The following is a 20,744-nucleotide window of genomic DNA, read 5'->3' as shown; positions in this document are numbered from 1 at the left end:
AATAATGAAGAAATTGAATTAATTGAGTGTGTGAGTTGTTGTTGTTTTTGGTGTTGTTGTTGTACTATTAGAAAATGGTGATGAGCATTAAGATCAAAAAGAGTAAAAAAAAACAAAAAGTTTTCTGGTCACTTTTAATTTAGAGGCCCAATCTCACACTAATCATATGATACTAATAAATGAATATGCAAATCAAATTAAATGGTCAATCAAATCAATCAATTTCATTTTAAAGAAAAAAAAGGATGAAAAACAAAATGGGCATTCTTGTAATATCGAATAACACATCAATAAAACGAGAGAAAAAAAAACAAAAGATTTGTGCGTGGTGTAAAAAACTTGCAGTATTTTGAAACATTGATGTGGTATCGATATCACATAAATTGTCGAAAAATTTTGTTGTTTTAGTGTACACATGGTTTACGAATGCAGGATTGTTTTTTTTTCGTTTGGATGGATGTTTTCTTGTCTCTGTAAATGTTTGTGTGAACTAATGGATGGTGGAATTGCGGATGAGGATGATGATGAGCATTATTTGGTTTGTTGATGGAAATGAGAAGAAAAAAAAATTCAAATGAAGTTAGTGAGAGAGAGATCAAATGTGTCATTGTGGATGTGATATTTAAAAATGAAACAGATGATAATGTGGATGATGATCGAGATCGAATTGGTGAAGATTTTTGTTATGAATGATGAAAAACAGAGATGAAAGAAAAAAAATCAATGATGAAAATCTATAACGATTCAAGTTTGTTTTTGTTTGTTTGTTTGTTTCTTTTGTACGTTGTTTCATCAATCAATCAACAATATCATAAATAGAGAATCGCAAAAGACAGGAAAAAAAATTACAGATGAAAATTCAGCCACATGTGTTTGTAGTGATAATTAATAATTTTTTCAAAAAACATATTTTTAAACAACAACAACAAGAACAACAAGCCAATAACATTCAACAACAATTTCCGGAGTGCTTCAATTTTTGTGATGTTCCAGAATTTTTAAACCAATGGAAATTCATTTTGTTTTGTGTGTGCTTGTTTGGTGGATACATTTACATACAGTGTTTGTTTGTGTGTGTGTGTGGGTGTATGGCTTGGCTAAGGTTTCTTCTTTTTTGTCGTTGTCTTCTTGTCCATTCTTTGCCGTATTATCTGCCATGATAATGATGTTCCTTACATATAATAATTAATTAATTAATAATCATAATAATCGTTAATGAAAACGAGAGAAAAAATAGGCTTGAACACCAATGAGAAGAAAGAAAAAATTTGTGTATAGAAAAAAATTTTTCCAAAATAATACAGACCTTTAGGACATAGATGGCGTTATCAGTATCAACATAGAGTTGGGAAAAAAATTTAAAAATCAGATTCTTTTGTTGTTCTATATAGATAAATAAGCTACTTACTTGAGTAAATTTTTTTGAGAAAATATTGACAAATATTGCAATCGTGAATGGTCGTTGTGAATAAATTGTACAAATGTTTCTGACCCAATTGTCGAAGCAATTGCAGCAAGAAGAAGGAAAAAATTCTGGTTTCCATTATTCATGGTTTTTCAATTCCTTTTTTTTTGATGTCAAAGGCTTTTTTTCTGAGAAAATCATCATATGGTGGTGTGTATGTGTTGAATGACAATGATGAAAAACGAACACAATGAATGAATGACTAGTTGTTGTTATTGTTGTTGATGATGATGATGTAATAGGAAACGCAAATAAAATAATGAAACACACACGCACATCATCAGAAATCGATACAGGTATTTTATACCGGCTCTTCACATCGGTACATTATTACAGGAAACGGAGATCGATGAAAAAAAACAAACAAACAATCACTATGACAATCAATCAATGATAACAACAACAACAATTTAACAATAATAACAATTTTTTGCTGCATTTCCGGCCTTTGTTTCTTTGTCGATCAATGTGTGTGTGTGTGTGTGGTGTATATTAAATGATGACGATGATGATGAAGAAGGAAAGAGGAAAAAAATCAGAAAACCAGAATAAAATCATGAATCATGGAGCAAAAAAATCACTGTGGGCATAATGTGTGTGTGTGTGTGTGTGAATGCCCCCAGTTTTTGAGTTATTGTCATTTCCAGAAACCATTTGGTGGAATGTTTTTTCTTGGATTCGTTGATGCTAATTGTTGATGATGTGGATGCGGTGGTCCAGATGGTGTTGGTGGTGCATATGCGGCAGCAGCTGCCGCAGCTGCTGCTGCTGCCGCTGCTGATGTTGAATGATGATGACTGGTCGCATGACAAGCGGCCGCATGACATGAATGCCATGAGGTAGATGGCGGCGCACCAACCGATGCAACGGAACCAACTTCAGCATCTGAACCATTTGCCGTACCGGTACCTCCACCGCCGTCTTCTTGCATTTTCATTTGATTAGCATAGAATTCCCAAAGTCTTGAAACGATCAATGTGGCCATAATGGAGCCATGATTGTGTTCAATGATACGTAATACGAATACACCATCCCATCCTAGATAATTGGTGGATATTTTACGTGCAAGACGTCCAACTTCAGCCATCGATACTAGCCTTGTCCGCCATAGGCAAAGTCGAACATAGGCAAGACGATTACAACGGAATGTACGCCATAGCCAGAATAATAAGGAGGCAACATTCAAAGGCATTAAAAATGCAAGATAGAACCAAACGACAGAGAATATTTTCTCATTGAATACATTGATAGGCAATACACATTGGCATGTATATGTACGTAAACCGCCTTGTATAGCGGCCCTTACTTGGCACAAGGTCTGCAATGGAAATCTTGGTGATGCCCACCAATCACCTTCAACAATGAACCGTCGCATCAGTTCAAGTCCATGTCGAAGAAATCCACGGCCCATAAATGAACCGAGTAATATAAATTGTAGGGCAACATTGAGCACATAAAGGCTCTTGACCAATAGGTATAGTAGGCACAGATAACGGCTTGGACCGCCAATACAACATCGGCACGATAGAGGCAATCGACAACTTGGATCTGTACACCAACCAGCTTCACCTGTAACCAATGTATGGAATTGATCAACAAATTCAGCTAATAATGCTTCGCGTTGCTGACAACCAGGTGGCAGTGATGCTATATCAGAGGCTTTCTTCAATAAACGTCGTAGCTTTACACCGGCATTATGTGCACAACTATTCCATACTAAAAATGGTACATAAAAACAACATCCTTGTACTAATAATATTAATGGCGCCCATTGATAATAACCGACGCGAACACGTTTCAATCGTTCTGGACCAGTTGATGCTACGTCGAAACCACCATAATCAAGCTCCTCTGGTAATACTCTTGGATCGGGTGGATCCTGTGATATTAAAAGAAGAAGAAAAGAAAAAAAAACACGATAAACATTAGTTTCAAAAGCAAATAAAAATGAAATCAATTCAATAGACTGTAATCAATTCTGCTACTGCTGCTGCTGCTGCTGAGTAGTAAATAAATCCTAATCAAAATTCATTCATTTCTCTCTCTTTTGATTTTGCCAAAAAAAATTCTACGAGAATTCATTAATAAATGAATAAATGAAAGATGCCTCTAATCTGATGATGATGATGATGTTGTTGTTGTTGGTGATCGATTGATCGATCGATCGATAAGATTCTGGGTGAAATCCATCATACCATTGTGTGAGTGTGTGTGAAGCAAGCAGAAACTATCATACACTATCAACGATTCAATCACAAAATCTGTACGCCTTTTTTGCACTGGTTGAAATTTTGCTGCTTGCTAATACTTTTTTTTCACACAAAGTAAAACTGAATTGTTTAATAATAATTTCATTATGATGATGATGATGATGATTAAACTAATCAAATGATAAAGAAAGTGAACAAAAAAAAAAATAAAGAGTGAAAGAATCATGTGTGTGTGTATGTGTGTATGTAATATATAGCATCTCCAAATGATTCGAGTTCATTCTATTGCCAAATTCAATCAAAGTTGGTTAATTCCAATGAAGAGAAAAAAAAATCCGGGCAAGTCTATGGATATGAATAAATCAATCATAAATGTGAATAGAAAGAAGAATAATAAAATTCTCTGAAGAAATCAATAATAATGATTATCGGTATATGTGTGTGTGTGTTTCAGTATCGAGCAAATAATTATCCGAATCGAAATCAAATCAAAGTAGTACCATTATCATCATCACGATCATCATTATCATTAGATTCAGGCACAAATTATTAAACAACCAAACAAGTAAACAAACAAAATTAGAATTACAGCATTTTTATCGATCAAATTTCATTTATTCATTCGTGTTTTTTTTTGAATTTGGATTTTAATTTCAAATTCTATTTGAGATTCAAATCATCATCATCATTATCCATCGTCATTATAGTAGGAAGAAGAAATGAATGATTAATGAATGAATTGAATTGTAAAACCATTTGATATTAATGATTTTTTTTTCTTGATTGTATGAAAAGGCCAAAATCATGATGGATTTATCTATTGGTGGTCAGTGGCCAAACCACTGATTAAACAAAATCGATCAATTGATCACAATGATTGCTTTAGGGGTATTAATTCAAAAAAAAACAGAGAGATTGTTCAGAAATCAAATCACAGAATTAAGAAAAGTTATGTTTTAATGCTCCATCACTATATAACAGCAAACACACACACACACACACTCACAATTCATTGTAGCTAATTGCTGCTGTTATTTCGAAAGATTGGTCATGATTTTTTTTTTTTTTTTTTTGGTTGATTTGAACAACAACAACAAATAAAATTCAAGATGAACATTGTATATAAATTTGGAGCAGAAATTACTGTTGTTGTTGCTGTTGCTGTTATTTAAGAAAACAAGAAATGATTGAACCAAACTCAAACACAAACATTGTGTGAGTGTGTGTGTTATTTGGGTTCAAGTTTTTGTATTTCATTCCAATAAATTAGCTGATTACCAATCATCTACAACGATGGTATAATGGGCGGTAGTGGTAGTGGATAGATTCATTGATTAGGCTCATCAGGAGAAACCAAAAAAAAAAAAAATAAATAAATAAAACTGTACAAAGTTTCATTAAAGACAATTCTGTTTCATGAATCTAGTCCCCCCATCATCTACCCACCACATGCAATCTTTATAAATAGAATGTTGTTTGATGATGATGATGATGATGATGATTGTGTAATGAAATAAATTCATTCATTCCACATTTACCAGGATCCAAAAAACCAAACCAAATTCATTCTCATTATTACATTAGAGTGAGTCTTGGTTGTTTTTTTTCTTCAAAGTCATTGATACCCGGGCCACACAGTTTGCATCCTTCTTTCAATTGAATTGAATAAAGAAGAAATGCCGTTAATTTTGGCTTTGGTGGCAAAGCTTTTTCTTTCTTAATGTCGCGTCGACATTAGATTATGTAATTTGTCTTTTCTTGCCTGTGTGCGTGGTTGTCGTCATTGTTTGATGAGATGAAATGAAATCGAGAAAGAGATGATTTGTTAACATTGTAATTTAGAATATTTGATTATTAAAATGATGATAATGATAATGACTGTAAAACCAAATTGCCTGCGTTTTTCAATATTTAATTTTCTAAAAAAAATTTTTTGCACGAAAATGAGAAAATTCTGTTCATCAGTTTCCTTGTTTTAATTAGCAATGTTTTTTGGTTGATGATTCAATGGTTTGTTTGTTTGTTTGTTAGTTAGTGAATGATGAAAAAATGGAAAAACGAAGAAAAAATCTTACGTGACTTGATTATGACATTTTTTTTTTTTTTTTTTTTGGTCAATTCATTGATCGCATAGCGATAGCATGGTGAACATTGAAACAAAAATCGATACAAAAAAAACAACCAACCAACCACAATCATCGTTTCAATTGCTTGATTAGTGTTTAGTACGACGAGTAGTGAAACTCAAGTGAGAACAAAACAACAGCACTAACAATATGAATTATTGGAAATTCCAGGATTTTTTCCAAGAAATTTTTTGTTTAAAAATGAATTTGTCAAAAACCAGTGAAAGAAAATGACAAACGACAAAGACAATTTAAGTGAAGAATGTAAAAAAAAGAAAAAGGAAAAAATTTCTTGGGCAAATTCAAAAAGAAACCATCAAACCGTAACTTGTGAATGCCTTTTTTCCTGTGTCTGTTGTATTTTAAAATTAATTTAATTTCATCTATTCAATTCAATGGATGAAATTATTTTATAATTAGAGAGAGAGAGATACGAAAAAAACCCGTCAATCGATATGGGCGAAAAAAGTTTTCTTTTCTATTTTCTTGGGTTCTTGTGTTTTTTTGGAAAAAAACGAGAATTTAATTTAAATTCTTGTGGCCAACAACAACAACAACAACAACGACTTAAAAATCATCAAATTTATTATTGCAAACGTAGAAAATGTCTCAAAACAAAGCGAAAAAAAATTCAAAATTTTTTTTTGGAAATCAAGAAAGTTTTTTTTTCTTTGCTTCACTTTTGTGGAATGTATCGTGAATCAAACAGAGAAAATCACCATCCATCATCATAGATTCGTATGAATTCTAGCTTTCGTTTAAATTCACGATTTGATACTGACTGAATGAATGGCAGAAAAAAGTTTCAATGGAAATTTGTCAAACAACGATGACTTTGACAAATTCTAAATTCAAATGATACACACACACACACACACACAAACACGGCAAACATCAAGATGATGATGATCATGACAATGACTGATTTATTATTCACTTTTTTTGCAGTAAAATTCTTCTTTCAATCAATTATTATTCAATCAAAAGATTTTTTCATCGTCGTTGCTTGCTCGATGATCGTCATCGTTTGGTGGTTAAGAATTTTTGTTTTTTGCTTACACTAAAAAAAAGATACCCGACAATCACCATCATCATCATTATCAACAAATAGGGAAAATGAAAAAATGCAGGCACACACACACACACATAGAGAGAGAGAGAGAGAATTTGAATTTAAAATCAATTTATTCAATACTGAAAAAGCTGAAATGTTTTCTGTATTTTTCTTTTATTTTACTTCCGCGCTTTCATCATCATCATCAGCATTATCAAGCAATTTGAAATCCATTTCCTCCAAACATTGATAATGATGAGATACGAATCTTTTTTTATTGATGAAAAATTCAAATTAACATTAAAAACTTTGAATTTTCACATTCATTTGCTTGTTTGGCAGTGTGTGTGACACAAATTTTTGTTTCAAATTTTCCAATTTTTCAAACCACCTCCTCCACTTACACACAAATATAGTGACCAAACAAATACTGTAGGTCCATAAATTTAGAGCTTTTGAGAAGAGAAAAAAATCCGAAACTGTTCAATGAATATATGTGAAGCAAAGAGAATTACAAAGCTCAAAATGATTGATTATACACACACTAACACTAATCGAGAATCGAAAAACACGAATTCAAAACATTTGAAATAAAAAGAAAAAAAAATAGGAAAGAATAAAAGCAAAAACGAACAAAGAAGAAAAGAAATGAAAAGGAAAACTTGGTTTCAATTCATTTTATTCGTATGTATGTGTGTGTGTATCTCAATTTTCGTTCAAACACAACCAAACAGCTAGAGCCAGAAAATGGACAACAAAAACGAAAACCCTGAAGATAATAAAATGTGAAACACTAAAATGAAAATGGACCATACAAACAAACAAATAGCTAAAAAAAACCAGAATTTTTTGTTTGTTTGTTTGAAGCCAATATGATTGGGTGTGTGTGTGCGTGTGGGTGGACAATGAACGATGATCATGATGAATCGAAATTGACTATGTGTATATAGAATTGAAACAAACACCAACCAAAACAAACGAATAATGAATCGACGACATTCATTGTGGAATTGATCATTTTTTTCGAGTCCAATTTCAATTTGAAGAAAACGAAATGATAAAATCAACTAATCAATTAATGAATGAATAAATGAGAATCATTTTTTTTTAAATTTTACAATTTTCCTGGCTACGAACATTGAAACATTTTTATTTTCGCAACAAAAACTGACTGATTCTGTTTGTAGATATTGTAGACAAAATAGCAAAGTGATGGAAAATGAAACTGAAATACGAAATGAATCGCAATACGAGCAAACAGAAAAAGAAACATTTATCATTTTGATTTTTTTTTCATTCAAAATAAAGATCGGAAAAGAAAAGAAAAATTGATAGAACTTGAAAGCTTACAATATAACAAAACAAAAATATCGAAGAAGAAGCATATAAAAAAGAGAAAGAGATGGATGATGATGAAGAAGGCATCACAAAAAGGAATTAGAGCCTAACCGTAATAATGATCCAAGGATTTTGGCTCTTCTGTTTCTTTTTCCTACATACACACACACACACACACACACATTCAATTTTGATTTTGAGAAATGAACATCGATAGTGAACAAGAGCAATGAACAAGTCAATTTCTAGAAAATTTTTCTCTCTTTTATTTTCCCATTCCCATTCTTATTATACAGAAAATGAAAAAAAGGAAACAAAAAAAAGTTTGACAGCTATCTAGAATTGAAAATGAAATGAGATGGAAAGTGGAATTTTCATTTTCATTTTGAATGAAAATGAAAATGATTATTATTGAATCATTGGGATTATAATAATAATAATAATGAATAACAAAACCAAAACCAAAACCAAAAAACAAATGAACTTTTCTTTTTTTTTGTTTCTTCTGGTTTTTTTTCGTGAAAAATTTTTCAATTTAAAATCACAATATCATTTAGCCGAAATAATTTGGTTCAAGATGGCCAATAATAAATATCATGTAATGAACATGGTAAATAGCCAATTCGGACAAAAGAAAATGAACGTGAATGCCAGAAAGCAAGTTTCTTCACACATAACACACTATATATCAGTATGCGAGAGCGAGAAAAAAATGATTGATTCTTCTGGATGATCGTAGAGAATCAAGAAAAAATTATGTTTCAAAAAAAAAATTCCAAAAAGTTATTCAATAGTAGTTGAAGTAGTAGTGAGACATAATGAAGAAAAAAAAATGAAAGAAATCGATATTCTCCATATCCAAAAAATGCAGATCAATTATGTGTGTACAAAAATCAAAAAAAAGTGAAAGCAAAAAGCTCTGATTTCATTTCATTTTTTCCTTTCATTCTCTCCAATCTCTCAATAATAATAATGATATAATAAATCGATAACAATCAATGATCAGAGAAAAACTAGAATCAAACAGACACACAAACTTGTGATTCAACGATTGACACGTTTTGTTTGATTTCTTATAAATTTCTCGTATAAAAGAAATATGATTGAAAAGTGGGCAGAGAAACTTTTTCTTGAACATTGTTTTGAGATTAGATTTGTGTGTGTGTGTGTCTGGATATGAGTAAGATTTCGGACCAAACGTGTAGTACCAGAATGGTCGCTGTATTTGTTTTTCGTATTTACAAAAACACACACACACACACACCCATTCATCAAATAAAGAATATTTTTCTTCAATTTTTTGATTGATTAGTATTATGTTTTTGTTGTTACGAAGAATTTGTAAACAATGTAAACTATTTATAGCCAAAAACAACATAAAAAAAGCAATTGGATAATTAATGATCGATATCGACTATTTATTTATTTATTTTTCTTTTGATCCAGGAACCATATGTTTATATAGAGAGAAAGCATATGCTGAGGAAAAAGATGAAATTTTCAATTCAAATTAGAAACAGATCCATTATTGAGAAAATTGTGAGATAAGGCTAAATTTTTTTCTGGATTAGTCCAAAAAAAATAGAAAAATCAATTAGAACTGATAAAATACACAGAGAATCTATAAGAAAAAAATAAATGGCACCAAAAAAAAAACGACAAAGACAACAATTATCTATTGGATAATTTGCAAACAAAAAAAATGATGATGATGATGATAATAACTAGGTTTCAAAATGATAAAAAGCCTGGATGTGGTTATTATTAAAATTGCAAGATGAAAAAAAAATCTTGACTAGAACAACAACAGAAAAGGGTCACATTCAGTTTACATGTGTAATAAGTAATAAGATTCACGATGATAAATGGCACTAAATGAATCGAGAATCGAAAAAAATGGATAATAATCTTTTCTAAATATATGGATAGCCATTTTCCTTTCTATTTTTTTTATTTTTTTTGTGGTTAAAATATGAATCGGGAATAGAAAAAAAAAGTTTCTTGTTGCCGATTCTTTTATCCTCTATGCTCTACATCACCATTGGATTTGGCCGAATCTGTTTCTGCACACAAACTCCATTTCTATTCATTTCAACAATTTTGTTGTTGTTGTTTTGTTGTTGGTTAAATTTATTACCCGCTATAATTCTTTCTCTAGTATTTATTTGATGATTGAAATCATCATCATCATCATCATGAAATGACTTTCTCTCTCCGGGTTTTTTCTTTTCTTTTTTTTGAAACAGAAATAATAAAGAACCATTTGATGATGACGATGTGGTGATGACGACTCTCTCGAAACCGATTTTTTTTCTTCTATTTTTGTGTTTTGTTATGATGACAAAGACGCTGAAAATAAAAACATGAATTCAGATTCAAGGAGAGAGAGAGAAAATAAAATTTTTTCTGGTTTTTCAAAACATCTGTTTTGTGTGTGTGTGATGGTCATCATCATCATCATAATAATGGGCTATTCTCATTTCGGTTGTATATGTGTGTGTGTGTAAGAATCTGAATTCTGAAGCTCGAGAACGAATCTTTTGTGTATACTATCGATTTGTGTATTTTTCTTAACACACACACACACACCACATAATCGAGCAATCGAATTTGGATTTGGACAATAAAAAAAACCGGACAAAAAAATGATAATCAGAATAATAATTGCTGACAATCGACCATTTGAATGACCAAAAAAAATGTCATCAATGAAAAAAAAAACGGAATACACACGAATCCCAGATCGATTATTTTGCATAACACGACAACGGACCACAAACATGCTAATTATTCATCACTCAATCATCATCATCATCATCGGGTATACGAAGAAGCAGAAAAAAACTCATTAGAATTTCAAAAAAGGTGAAATTATCGTTTTTATCTTCATTCTTTTTATATCATTGGTGATAGCAATAAAAAATGATAAATTATTCAACGCACACACACACATATACAATGAGAGAGAATGTAAGGATAAATCCTAAATATTCATTTCATTCATTCATTCATAGGCAATTTATAAATTTTTAATTTCCAAAAAAAAAATAATTTCAAATTTTTTTTTTTTGTTGAATTCACAGTAATTATATAGTCAATGGCAAGTCGCATAGAACAACAAAACAAGAAAAAGTTGGCTTCACTGTCATAATTCAATGGTATTACAACAACAACAACGATGATGATGATAAGGCAATCTATGTTAATTATATGGCACCTGATCATCATCAAGAAAAATCATTTGACACCAATTTGACTCAATATCATCACCTATGGTTTTTGTTTTTGCTTCAGAAACAAAACAAAAAAACATATCATTTGCTGGATTTAGGATAATTTATCCACCCATGTTTTTGATATGTGCAATCCATTGGATGAGAAATAATCAAAAGAAAAAAATTCGTGAAATTTGAAGCCAAATTCGTTTTTGTTTTTTCTTCTCTTGGTTGGTTGTCAGGTGTTTGATTGAATGAATGAATGTGTGTGTGTTTTCATTTCCTTCGGTTGGTTGGTTGATTGCATTTCTCTCTCTGTCTGTGTTTCGGGTAAGGATTTTTTTTCTGGTTCATTAAGCTCATCGTGCCGCCGAACGTACAACCGAAACCATTTGATTTGAGTATTCGAGCAAGCATATGTGTCTGCATACATGGATATAATCATTTGTTATATATGTGAATGCATCTAACAACAACAACAACAACGACAATCAAGACATCAAACACTACACCTGGGTTTGAGTGTTGGGAATCGAATGAATGAAAAATCAAACATGTGTTCAAACAACTACTACTACTCACTGTTTGTTGTCAATAATTGCAACTTTTTAACAATTTTTTTTCTATAAATTTTTGTCCTGTAAATCATCCACATTGTTTAGCAATAGAAAAAAACAACAGAATCATTATCATAATGATGATGATGATGATATTCGTGAAGTATAAAATATGACATGAAAAAACTTTTTTTTCTTTCTTTTTCCATAAATATAAAACTTTTCATCATCACCGTTATTTGATCATCGTGTAACACGCATATATTTCACTGATTATTATGATGATGATTATGCCGACGATGGCGACGAAAAAAGTTCTTGTTGTTCTTGATGATGCAGCAGAAAATAAATAAATATTCAGTAAAAAAAAACATCAGCCATATTTTATCCGAATCAAAATTGGTTCAAAATTTTTTTTCTAGAATATTTTCACATAAACAAAACGTAGCCGAGTCTTTTTTTTTCATCCCACGAAAATTATAAATCATCAAGTTTTTGACTGAAAAATAAAAGTCCTAGTCAGTTTGTGTGGCTAAAAAATTCATATTCGTTTAAAAAAAACGGTGGTGGTGATTGTCATAACTTATCATCATCAGCAAAAGGTTCCAAAATTTTTGAAACAAACAAACATCATTATAGAACGAGCATTTCATACCACTCAACAAAAAAAACAACAACAAAGAATTGATTTCTTGATTGAAAAAAGGCCAAAAGGAATGTGTTTGCATATGGAACACATATTCGTCAAAAAGAAAAACAAAGAAAAAAAATATTGCCTAGATGCAATGTGATTGAAATGAAATGAAACTTTTTTGTTGTTGTTTCTTCTGTTATTTCTTGGAAATTGTGTATTTTTTGAAATGTAAAAATGAAAAAAAATGTTGATTTTACACATCAAATGGTGTTTGAATGAAAATGAATCAAAAAAAATGAAAAAAAAATCCATCCATAGTAACATAAAAAGTGACGAAATAGAGCGAGAGAAGAACTGCCAATTGAAATTGAATTAAGTCAAGTGAAACAAAACAAAACTGAAGAAAAACTTTTCACTTTTTCTCAAAAATGCTATTCCAATTTAGTTTCATGCATGCAACACACATTATGGAACGCGAGTTTTGAAACTATGAAAAAAAATCAAAATTTAAACTCGCGTTTGATTCAAATACACACAAACTCACACTCACACACACAAGTAATATTATCATTATTATTTTGATTCTTGATTTCATTTCATTTCGATTTTTTTTTTCATGTTTTTGGCAAATTTTTCTTTTCATTTTTTTTCATTTGAAAAACAAGCAGCAGCAGCAGCTCGAGAAAATGTAGAAAAATGAAAAATTATGATGATGTATGTTGGTTGGTTGGTTGATGCGGGCAATATTTTTTTTCTCTTTCCTTTTTCTCACTAATACTACTAATGCAGCTTTTTTTTCTCTCTCTCTCTCTCTCTCTTTATCAATGATTTGATGATTGAAATAAATAAGAAATGTATGTGGATGTACAAGGAGAAAAATGTAATCAAATTTTTTTTTTTTAGAAATGTTTGCGAATATTCCATGGTAACCCCTGAAAGAGCTCAACATTCGATCAAGAAATACAAAAAGTAAAAGAATTTGTCATGAGAAACGGAAATTCCTATTTTTTGCAAAAAAAATTAATGTTTCATTGTATGTAATGTTGAAAATATTTAATACATCACTATAAAAATGTGGAATGAAAAACTGTGTGCGTGTATTGAAAATCAGCCACTTTAACATTTACAATTCTAACATGTAATACACACCTACACAAAAGAAGTTGGTGAACGAAATGCATCATTTTTTTCGTGTTGAATGTTTCCCCAGGGTATAAGAAAAGAACAACAACAACAACAACAAAAAAAACATCATCATTATCACTACGAAAACTGTAAATGATTCCAATTAAATTCTAGCAGAAATACAACTACAACAACATATATAATCAAGTAGCATTATCATCATTTAAAATTTTCAATGAATTAACGAGAGTAAGTGAAAGTAAAAAAGTCAAATGGAATGATTATCATTTTGTTTTTCAGATGATGATGATGATGATAATAATGTTTTTTTTAAGCATAAAAAATCTCCAAGGATTATATAAAACGGCTTTTTTTACTTTTACTTTTAGTTTTGTTTCATAAAAGTTTCATTTCATATACATAATTGCATTACCAGGACTATTCATATTTTTATTCATCAGTTTATTTTCGGGCCAAAATGAAAAATGATCATCAATTAAAGTTAGTAGAATCCGTATGAATGAATGAATGAATGAGTGAATTGAGCCAATAAAGCAACCAACAGCACAAAATACTCGAATGGATAATTGATGTTGCCATATCTCATATGATCAAACAAAACAAACAAATGAAGCTAAATATTTGACCAATCCAAACAATCAATTTTTTATAGGAACCTAAAATTGTTGGAACTTTTTTTGGAGTTGAGGATTTAATTAAATTTACACACACACACGCACAACAAACACACCAGTATAAACAAAACTTTGATGGATCATCATCATGATCGTTGAATCATATCGATATGACCCGATTTTCGATCATCCTCATTTTAATCATCAAAATTGATCATCATCGTCATCGTTCAAGTAGTGATGATGATGATTATTGGCAAAAAAAAGAGAAAAACTTGGATCATATTTTGATTGGGTAGAAAAAAGTTTTCTTCTGAAATGAACAGAAAACAGAAGAAATAAACGATTCGAGAATCTTCTCTAAATCTGCTCTAATCATTGATAATGAGTATAGTTTGCGGTAGTTTTTTTGGGAAAAAAAAACAACAACAACAACAAATTTTCCACATGGAAATCATCGTGTTGGAACAAAGTGTTTGGGGGGGACAATGATGATTAATCATCGACAACTTTACAACTTTTCAATTGTTAACACAACAGCAAACAATCTAATCTAATTTGTGTGTTTGTTCGATTATCATGGTTACCATATTACTATTATTAATATTTTTGCATGCAAAAATTTTATTTTTAGATTGGTAAGATGAATGTTACAAATGGAAAAAATGTTGGCAAATATTACCATTATAAATTAATAAAACAAACAAACAAAAATAGAGCAAAATGCAACTTACCTGTCCAGTAAAACTTTCATAATCATCTTCATCAGCTTCAGCTGCAACCAAATAATATGTTGATGCTGTCCAACAATATGAATTAACATAACGTGCTTGTGGTTCAGTAAAATATGTTGGTGTAAAACATTCAATTGGATCACCAATATATTGTTTAGTGAATATTGGTAATGCTAAAAATAGGAAGACGAGTAACGTGTATTTCCGGTTCAATTTATCGACACCATCATCGACCGGAACATGTATTCCGCCTATTAAATCGTGAAATCTATTATTATCGTTATGATTATTATGATTATCGTCCAATATTTCAGATAATTGTTTTGTTGTTGAATGAATCAAATGATGATAACAGTGATGATGATGAAATGTTGTTGTCATTTGATCAAATTAATTATCAGTGTTGAATTGATGGATGGATGGAAAAAAGAAAAGAGTACATTAGATCAAAAAAAACACATAGATGGATTGGGTGAAAAAAACAAAACAAAATTCAATTTCAATTTAAATCATGTGATGATGACACAAACACACAAATGACGAAGGTAGTAGATAGTTTGATTATCGATTGAAGATTAAGGAAAAAAAATTTATGGAGAAAAAAGATGAAAGAAAAGAAAGAAGAAAATAATTTAGCTTTGCTTGTTTGAGTAGGTAGTGAAATAAAATGGAGCAGAATGAAAAAAAATGTAAATTTTCTTTGAAAAAAGCTGCAATGGTTCAATGTGATGCAAGCAAGTATAAAAATATGTGTGAGCGAATAAAAGCAGCAGCCTGTGTGTGTGTGTGTACATCACACACATTCATGCAACACAACAACAACAAAAAAAAATACCAGGTATATACGGAAAACAAAATTGTCTTAATCACACCCGGTTTCTTTTAGGAATCATTCGTTCCAAAAACACACACACACAAAATATCTCTGGAACAAAGATTGAAAAAAATTCCAGAACCCGTATCGGTGTGTGTGTGTGTGTGCGAATTAATCAGATCATTTTGCACTTCACTTTATATTTCTGTTGTGTGAAATAAATTCTTGCCGGAAAAACGTGGAACAACTTAATTTTCATGAAATCCCAGCAAAAAAAAAGTAGTAAAACTGAAGTATAACGAAAATTGGAAATTTGCAAATTTATGCTAAATAGATTTAAAAACATTCCATTCACCTCCTTCTGCCTCCTACGCACACGTTTAATATTCTTTCAAAGCTGATCGCAATTTTCTTTTCAAAAAAAAAGAAGAAAAAAAACATAATAATCATCTGCATTGTCAATTCAATTACATTCTATTTACGCGTGCGTTGTCGTTCATAATCATATATCACAAAACAAAGATTGAACAAGACGAAAATGTCATTTCATTTCATTTTTTTTTGTAATTTGAAAAAACAAAGAAAAAAAAGAAAATCGGATTTTGGAACAGTAAAAAAAAAATTCAAATTTAATTGTCAAACCAATTAGAAAGAAAAAAGAAATATGGAATGGCACAAAAAAAACCAAAGAAAGAAATCTGATGCTTGAGATAACGAGATAAAAATGAGATATGTGATGTTCCGCGCCACCAACACCAACACCGCCAAAAAAAAACATTTCATTGGAATTTGAGCCAACAAAATACTTTTTTTTCTTGGGTTGGAATTTTTTTTTTCAATCAAAACCGTGACCGTTTTGTTGGAAACGAAATTGGAAATTAATTTGAAATTAAAATTTTTCATTTTTTTTTCTTTGGTCCCAAGTTTCAAGCAAAAGCAAAAAAAAACAGCATCCATATGGTACGCACGATTGATGTGCATACTTTTTAATTGGAATTTTTTTCATTTTTTTTTTGTTCTCTGATCCACCAACCATTTATAATCGTGAAACTTTTTTCTCTAGCGATAAGCAATTGATTATCGATTCTGTGTGCGCTCATGAACAATAGAAACAATCATGTGTGTGTGTGTGTAAATTCATAATTTTTTTTTTTTTTGTGGATCGATATGTACCGACCAACGAATAAACTAAACTAACTTGATAACATGCACATGCAGTGTTTGCATCGGTATCGATTCGATAATAATTATCATTTTTATTTCTGTCTTTTGGGTAGCTTAAGAAGAAAAAAAAATGTAAAATTTAAAAAAAACTGAAATTTTTTTTTTCATATATGATAATTAGATGGAATCGAAAACTTGTTTGACCTTTGAGAATAAACTAGAATTATGGATCAGAAATTTTTTTTTACGGTGTATGGAAAACCAAAGAAAAAAAAAGCCACAGGAAATAATACAGCAACCAGCAGCAGTAAAAAGCAACAAACAAAAAGCCAAAACCAAAAAAAAGGAAAGCATATTGTTGATGAAATTAAATGACCTACAATGAATTGGTTTCTTCAAACTTTAAAAGCATATTGTGAAATGATGTTGGATGATTTTGATGTCGGCTCAACATATTAACAGCAGTAGCATCAACAGCAGCAGCAGAATGGATTTTCAAACAGATTGGACGTTTTGGTTATTAGTATTAGTATGAAGTATGAAGAATGATGATGATTATAATGACCAATGAAAAACGATCAATATATATCATTTATAAGGCGATAAATAAATGCTGAAGATCAACAGAAATTGCAAATGCAGCAAAATTGCATCAGTTGATTATTGCTGTTATGAATACGAATGAAATTCAAACGATTATTATTATGACGATTATGATGATGGTAAGCTCATAGAATTTATTCATGTGTATCGTGTGTGTATGTCATGACAAAAGTAACGCCAAAACCGAAAAAATGAAAAAAGCCTATTTTTTCCTGTTGGTAAATATCATCCATATGAATCGTATTTTTTACCGGTCATTTTGATTGGATTTGTAGATACGGTGTAATCAAATCATTTTTTCCATACGCAATGAGATTTTTGGCCATCCCAATATATAAATCCATTGTTCAAACAAAAACAAAAAAAAAATTTTGGTAAAAAAAACTTGCAAAGACAATAACAATGGAAACAAGCAAGCTTTTTTTCGATGATGTTTGCTCATTCAAAAAGCGAAAAAGAAACAAAGCGAAAAAATAATGAAAAGATCTTTATCCACAATGTACACACGCATCTAATAATCGGATCGCCAATCAATCAATCGATCAATTCATATATTTACAAATATAGAATTGCAATTTGAAGAAAAAAGCATCAATGACAGTTGAATTTTTTTCTTTGAAATAATGAAAACAAAAACGAGAAAATTGTTTAAATTGTGAAAAAAAAGCCAAACAACATTCAAAATATGCGTGTATTCTGAACTTTGACCTCTCTTTCTCTTTGTCGTTTCATTTCAATGTCAGTGTTGTGTGTTTGCGTAGGTCTGTGCATCATCACAAGATTCAACAGCCAAAAAAAAAAAAAACAAAACAAAACTAAAAAATAAAATAAAATCCTAAATCAGACACAAAAAGTCATACGAAATCTATAAGAAAAATGGTTGATTCAATTATCAATTATCAACTTTTCTACACACTAAAAATGTGTCCACAAAAAACTAAACTAAACCAAGAATTTAAAAAGTGCAAAAAAAGAAATATAAAATATGATACGTACTGCACTAAGCGGAAAAGGAAAGACATCGTATTTGGCTCGTGTCTTGAGCTCGCTACGGCCGAGACGCCCCTGTGTAAATCCAGGACCGGTAATAGTAATGATGTTGATGAATGTTGATTAGTATTATTATTAGTATTAGTATTAGTATTTGTTAAATGATTATTGTTGGTATTTAGAGATGAGGCAACTGTAGCAGTAGCTGTAGTTGTAGCTGCTGCTGCCGCTGTCGATGATGTTGAAAATGAAATGGAATTTTGTTGATATTCTGGATGATAATAAGAATGTAAACGATGATGATAACGTCGATAATGATGATAATGATGTGATCTTCGATTATGTATCAATGATTGGGGATGAAATCGAATTGTTGTTGAATGCGGATGCTGTTGAGGTTGTATCAATGGATGATTTACGGCTGTTGCTGTACGAACAGTTGTATTGTGTGAATATAAAGATGATGACAATGATGGGGGTGGTAATGGTGATGGTGTCGCTGAAATTGATTCAAATTGATTCGTTGATGAATTTTCCAAATAAATTCTCGGTGGAAGTTGATGTTGATAATGAAAATGATGATCACAATGATGAGTTGATGATGATGATGTTTGTCCAAATTTCGATAAAAAGTGTCGTATAGCTAAACGTATCGATGATGGAAAGCTCGCTTGTTGTTGTTGGCGATGTTGTTGACTTTCGTCAATCAATAATGTTGATTGTTTCCGTTGTTGTATACCGGAACCGGTTGTTGTTGTTGTTGTTGTTGAATGTTTGCTTTTTCTTTGTTTGTTTTTCGCTGTTGTTGCTGTTGCTTGTGATGATAATAGATTACTTGTACTACTAAAACATTGATCTTCACCAATATTCGTCAATGATGATCGATGTGATCGATGATGGTGATGATGATCCCTGGTGCTGGTGGTAGTAGCCCGATGATATGCTAATGATGATCCACCACAACCGCATTCGTTAGCGGTATGATTACTATTTGTGCTTTTACTACTACCACTGCTACTGCTGCTTTGATTGCTAGCAATACTGGCTGGATTACTTGCCAATGATAATGTAGATCGGCTTGAAAGCCGAATCTGTTGTGTTGAAACGGAACTTAGAGCACTGTTACTTCCGTTAACCAATACACTATTACGGCTACTACTACAAGATGATGATGTGGATGACGATGAACTTGAAATACCTTGAAATGTTGTCAATACTGTTGTTGTTCCACTTGGCCCTTTTCCGTTTTGTTGTTGATTATTATTACCGGTATCGGATATCTGTTGATCAATTTGTCGTTCACTTTCGTCCAATATAACAATAATTTCTTCAGTCGATGATGATGATGAAAATAATGGTGGGGGTGGTGGAAGTGATTCAAAATAATCTTCGGGTGCTGGTTGTTGTTGTTGTTGTTGATTTGTAGCAATCGATGATGATAATGAAGAAGATGGGACAACAGCAGCGGCAGTGATCGTAGCAGTGTTAATTAATGTTATTGATGATGATGATGATGGATTTGTTGATGAGGAAACGTCGACGGTGGCAGCGGGCGGAGCCGGTAATGATGATGATTCCAATGATAATGATCGAAGATTTTGTGGTTGTTGATGAGGATGGTGATGACGATGAAGGTGGTGATGATGATGATGATCCGGATTAATGAATGATGATGATGATGGTGATGGTAATGGAGATGACGATGACGACGATGAATCCTCAATTGTGTTGCCGGTTATTCCGCCGGTTTTATCCGATTTATCGTTAAAAAAGGCCGTGGCGGCAAATTTTTAGTGAATGTCAACCACTCTTCCAACACGGTGATGATACAATACACCACTAGACACAACGAACGTATCAAAACGTATTTTGTTGTCAGTGTGCGTGTATCGTCCCCTATCTTGAAAGAGTGGCACGAAAAAAAAATTCTAATCTGATAATTGAAAAGATAATATTCGTGTGAGAGAGAGAGAAAGAGAATTTTTGAATCTGATTTTGGGCAGTGTAAAGATTGTAATTTTCAATAAATCGATTATGGCAGATAGATGGCAGCACTAGTAAAATGGGAGGAAAATATAAA

The 20,744-nt window shown here is 31.2% G+C and overlaps 1 protein-coding gene across 4 annotated transcripts in view; it reads right to left on the bottom strand.

Annotated features, from left to right (window-relative positions):
• Positions 1-458: 458 nt before the first annotated feature.
• LOC124497220 (innexin unc-9) overlaps positions 459-20,744 on the bottom strand; it is a 56,437-nt gene continuing 36,151 nt past the window's right edge. For 2 of the 4 annotated variants that reach the window (XM_075732537.1, XM_075732536.1), the window contains 4 exons: positions 18,671-20,718; positions 15,094-15,361; positions 1,409-3,344; positions 459-1,306 (listed from right to left, as the gene is read on the bottom strand). In XM_075732537.1, coding sequence (XP_075588652.1) covers positions 2,103-3,344; positions 15,094-15,361; positions 18,671-18,696 — 1,536 coding nt within the window. In that variant the 5' untranslated portion in view covers positions 18,697-20,718 and the 3' untranslated portion in view covers positions 459-1,306; positions 1,409-2,102. Of the gene's footprint in view, positions 1,307-1,408; positions 3,347-11,068; positions 11,078-15,089; positions 15,362-17,451; positions 17,758-18,670; positions 20,719-20,744 lie in introns of those variants that run through there. The other 2 variants (XM_075732535.1, XM_047060842.2) reach the window with 2 other exon arrangements.

This window comes from Dermatophagoides farinae, chromosome 7 (assembly GCF_024713945.1).
Source record: "Dermatophagoides farinae isolate YC_2012a chromosome 7, ASM2471394v1, whole genome shotgun sequence".
Lineage (NCBI taxonomy): Eukaryota > Metazoa > Arthropoda > Arachnida > Sarcoptiformes > Pyroglyphidae > Dermatophagoides > Dermatophagoides farinae.
The sequence above is the reverse complement of the archived record's forward strand: the minus strand, read 5'-3'. Positions and strand labels throughout refer to the sequence as shown.